Source organism: Sprattus sprattus (genome assembly GCF_963457725.1).
Source record: "Sprattus sprattus genome assembly, chromosome: 5".
In the NCBI taxonomy this organism is placed as follows: Eukaryota; Metazoa; Chordata; class Actinopteri; order Clupeiformes; family Clupeidae; genus Sprattus; species Sprattus sprattus.
The window spans coordinates 10,296,388-10,301,387 of NC_137924.1; the positions used below are offsets into that span (position 1 = coordinate 10,296,388).

Sequence of the window (5,000 nt, forward strand, 5' to 3'; positions counted from 1 at the left end):
ATCAACACTGTTCTTTCATGGGATATTTGGATGCCCTGGGGCACATGAAACAACCAATCAACACTGTTCTTTTTATGTGATATTTGGATGCCACATTTCAGTGGTACACAGGGCGTTCAAAGCACCCCATGTGTTTTTCCTGTAGTTCCACTTGGTTTGCTAAAGACTAGACAGAAGCAACGTTTTTTAAATAGGCCTTCACACTTAAATCTGCCATCACCGGAGCCGTGGAGTGAGCATTCCGCGAGGGGAGAGAAGACGAGAGGAGAGTTGACAAGAGGAGAGGAGAGGAGAGGAGAGGAAAGGGGAGGATAGGAGAGAAGAGGAGAGGGGAGAGAAGACGAGAGGAGAGGGCAGGAGAGGAGAGGAGAGGAGAGGAGAGGAGAGGGGAGGGGAGAGAAGACGAGAGGAGAGGAGAGTAGGGGAGAGAAGACGAGAGGAGAGGGCAGGGGAGGAGAGAAGAGGAGAGGAGAGGAGAGGAGAGGGGAGAGAAGACGAGAGGAGAGGAGAGGAGAGGAGAGGAGAGGAGAGGAGAGGAGAGGAAAGGAGAGGAGAGGAGAGAGAAGACGCTGGCCTGTTTGTATGCGCCCGCCTGTGAGCTGGTGCTGCCCTCACTCAGGGCGAGGCGATACAGAGAGCTCTGGTCCCTCTCCAGAAGCGTCCGCGTGCTCAGGCAGAATCTGTTTCCCATCAAGCTCAGTCAACAGCCCTGTTTTGCATATCGGCTCCAATACGTTGTGTATATCTCTCCACGGGCGATTGCGACTCAGCACAGAACGCACCGTGCCCCATTTCAACAAACACATGTGGGAAACCTGCTTTTGACTACTACAATAAACAACATGCTCTCCCTCTCTCCATATAGACCTTCCCATTGTTGCGCAATAGGTGAGTGTAATAAATTCCACCAATCATTATGGGAGTGTTTGGTGAAAATCAGCATTTGGCAGACAGAGGTCCTACACACTAAGGACCGGCCCAAACACAAATAGCTGCCATATTGATTCCACTCAGTATTTGATGGACTTTGAGTCTGTTGGTACAGTCAGAGCGTGGCCTGCTAGTATTGGGTGTCTAGTTCCTGCAAGCAGTGAGTGGGACATACTAGCTCCATATGTCATTCCTAAAGGCATGCATAAAGGGTGACGCTGAATTAGTCACCAGTGGTCCACACTCAAGTGCTAATGTTTCTTCTGGCAGGAAGAAAGAGAGGTTCCTGAATCAAAGCTATTTTTCAACATGGAGCAGTTAGCAAACAATAAACATGGCACAAGTCGAAAGGACCTTTTGGAAAAATAATAAAAACAACTTTTCAGATGTGAGCACTCATGTCTTTTTAGCTTGTTAGCTAGATGTGAAAGGCCCTCTTCATTTGGGTTCTTTGCAGAGATCTCTAGATAATTTATTTAACAAAAGCCAACAATTCAGTTGAATTCAAAATATGGGCTCAAACTGATCAGCATAATGAAGTTTGATGCTTGACGATTACTTTCATTAAAGTGTTGTGTGAGAGCGTGAAACTGGGTTGATGTTTTTCAAAGTCATCCTGCGTCACTTCAAAATCATTCAACTATGTTTTTAAATCTCAAAATCTTAAATCTGTGAATCATTTATAGCCAATTCCCACTCTGTTCTTGTTGCTATTATGCCACATAGGTGTCGTGTGGGAATGGGAGCCAATGCTGTGAATACAGCAGGTGGTGGAGGAGAAGCCTATCAGGAACATAGGGCTCGTCATATTCCACATGCAGTACTGCTGCCCCTGTGTTTCACATGCTATTAAACTGGCCTTCATAGATAGGCTTTCACTTTTAGAGAACTTTTCACAAGGGAATTGAAATGGTTCGCTTTGGATTTTAAAGAAATTGTACTTCACTTTGTATCTTGATATGAACAAAGCTATTTTCAAGCTTAACGCCATAATGGCCTTACCTTGATGGCCTGCGTCGGGACTCCATGCTCTTGGACGACTTTGTCGAGCCCTGAGGGAAAAAAGCAAAAACCACGACTTAGCAACTGTTTTGAAGCAATAAATGCACGATTGTGCCATGACACTTCCTTGTCCATAACGAATTCATTAGTCATTATACACATGATACATTTACAAAGCAAATTTGGTGAAAACCAATTAAACAACATGTTGAGATACATGTATGAAACAGCGTATCCTCAATGGGACCATGAAAATGCCATACACCTCCTCTTGGAGCCACGATGATCAACATTGGGTAGAGAGTTGATGAAACTGGTTTTCTTGTTGAGATGCTTTGCTATGTTTATATGACATTGGGGTGGAAGTCCTCTGGCCTTTAGACCATTCATGAAACGGTGATCAGATACGACAGCGGACCACGAGCCATGACTCACAAGACATTTCCCAGACACCCAGAAGTGTCTGCTGTTGAAATGAGATCATTTCTCCTGTCACCAAACCCCCTGATCTCACGGGCGTGACACATTGGCATTTCCACTGCTCCATTTCTGCCCTGGTGCCACTCAAACATCAGCGGTGCTGGAGAAACCCCTTATCTCCAGGGGAGGTCACATATACTGCAGTGAGAGAGTGTGTGTGTGTGTGTGTGTGTGTGTGTGTGTGTGTGTGTGTCTATGTATGTGTGTGTGTGTGTGTGTGTGTGTGTGTGTGTGTGTGTGTGTGTGTGGGAGAAGGGGATGCTCTGATGTCTCTTTCGTCTCTCATTTCCCTGGGCCATACTGCCCTGTCTCCTCTCATCCGTCCAAACCTCTGGTTAGCCACCGCAGTGAAGCCCACGGCCCTCGCTCCTCCTTTCATTAGGGTCTACAGATGCTACGTGTTTTGACAATGCCCATCCCTCTTTCAAGGGGTCCCCTCTTTTAATGTGTCATGTGTATAAATGTGCCGCCGTAGATTAAAGACACCCAGAGTGTGTGTGTGTGTGTGGGGGGGGGGGGGGTAGGGGGGGAGGGTGTGTGTGTGTGATGTTATATTTGTATTTCATCTTAAACACTTCAATATGCCAAAGCAGGCATCCAAAAAAAGTACAGGACAAACTCACCCCCAAAAGAAAGAGAACTTTTACAGTGTGAAACTGATGCGTTTCAGAACGCTGCTTCACTAATTCAAGGGAGGCTGGAATAATGACTCCCAGAAAGGCTAAAACTTGTCAAGTTGAAGCCTGCTGAAACAACACGCAGGCCAGCTCTGTGTTTCACAGGAGATATACCTCCTTTCGCATGGATACAGAAACCTCAGGAGAAGAAAAAGCTTCCACTCAACAGCCAAATGACAGACTGAGCCCAGGACTGACCAGGAAAACTAGAGGGAAACAATGCTTTTAAAGTACAACAAAAATGCCACTGTGTAATTACAGCAAACAAGCCATTCTTGATATACACAAACAGGACGGAGAGGACGGAGAGCTTTTGCTGCGTTAACTATAACAAATATTTATAATACAAAAAATATTTGTGCACTTTGAAGCTCTTATGGGGAGGCGAAATTAGTCGTTTCACAAATTCAAACCACTACAAAATTCCCTCTCACCTCTTTTCTTTCAAACAACTTCTGAAAATGGAATCTCTGTGATTTAATGATCCAGAGCTAAAAACTGAGAAACAATATAAAGCTAGCCTGCTAAAACATTCCATTAACGGACTATAAATGGACATAAACACTATTAAGGCCGCTCCAGCGCTCAGCTCGCGTCTTGCTATGATCCAGTTTAGTAGATCTTGCCGTTAAATAATGTGAGTTTACCCCTAGAAATGGATGTATAAAGTCACAACAGATGCCTAGAGGCACACTCCAAGAAGAAGCCAAAAAGTACATGGTGGTTGTAAATTTGGAATGAGATCATCAAGCCTGCCTAGTACAAGACATCGGTATTAAAAAAACACATCATAGAGAACTCTACCCCCAAAAAAGCATTCCCCTCTCTGTCCAACACAAACGAGCATGTTCCCCCAAAAACCCCAGTCGGCCTTCCACTGCTCCCGGAGTATCACACCGCGTCAAGCCGCAAGGCAACGGTCTCCAGAGGCGCTCGGCGCTCGCTCGCCTCCACAGCCCACAATTACGACCCCCCAAACGACTGCCAATAGAGGGGGTGTACGGGGGGTGGAGAGGGGGGTTTGAGAGGTGGGAGTGGGGGTGGGGGGCTTTCTGCTGTTTCATGATCAAAACCAGCTGGAAGCCCCGCTTACGAGCAGGCCCAACAAATTAAGCATCAGAGGGAGAGAGAGCAGGGAACACAGAGAGAAGGCGACGGTGGGGGGTTGGTGGTCGGGGCTGAGGCGAGATCTGAGAAAAATGAAAGAAAGCTAAAGTTCCAACAACGAGCCCCGAAGAGAAGCAGTGAGAGGCAAGGGGCACAGAGGAAAAGGTAAGAAGAGAGAAAAGGGGAGAAACCAGGCCTGCTGCCGCCGCCGACCCCCAGGAGCCTACCTTGAACAGGTACCCTGTGCTCCACCTCCAGGCCTTTCCGATGGAGGAGAGGCGTCTCCTTAGCGAGCCGCCAGGGTTCATCGCTCGGAACGAGCTCTTTCTCTCCCGCTCCATGTCCCCTATAGCGCTCCCTCTCTTTCCCAAGGCAGAAAAAGGCCTCTATTTTGGGCTTGAGCCGCTTACAGGATGCCACATGCCTGGCGTCGATCTCCGCTGGACTCCAGTTGTTTTTCTTCAACTCTCTTCTAGCTCCCTTGTTTTTCTCCCTCCCTCTCTGTCTCTCTCTCTCTCTTTCTCTCTCACCCGACCTCCCTCCTTCCTAACCTCTCTCCTCCCTCCCTCCCTCCCTCCCTCCCTCCCTCCTTCCCCCTACCGTATGTCAGAATCTCCTTCAGTCTCTTACTCACTCTCTCTTCCCTCTTTCATGCTGTCTTCCAGCCTCCACCCTAACTTCTCTCAACCTCTCTCCTCCCTCCCTCTCTCTCTCCCTCCCTTTTTCTCTCTTTCTCCTACCCTTGACTTGGCATCCACATTTGTTTGGATCTGTTCTCCCCGCTGCTGCCCCGCGGTGCCTCAC

The 5,000-nt window shown here is 47.7% G+C and overlaps 1 protein-coding gene across 6 annotated transcripts in view; it reads right to left on the reverse strand.

Moving 5' to 3' along the window:
- tns1b (tensin 1b) overlaps window positions 1–5,000 on the reverse strand; it is a 160,265-nt gene that overhangs the window by 53,267 nt on the left and 101,998 nt on the right. For all 6 annotated transcript variants that reach the window (XM_080839271.1, XM_080839272.1, XM_080839275.1 and 3 more), the window contains one exon: window positions 1,933–1,982. In XM_080839271.1, the coding sequence (XP_080695397.1) occupies window positions 1,933–1,982 (50 nt within the window). The remainder of the gene's footprint in view (window positions 1–1,932; window positions 1,983–5,000) is intronic.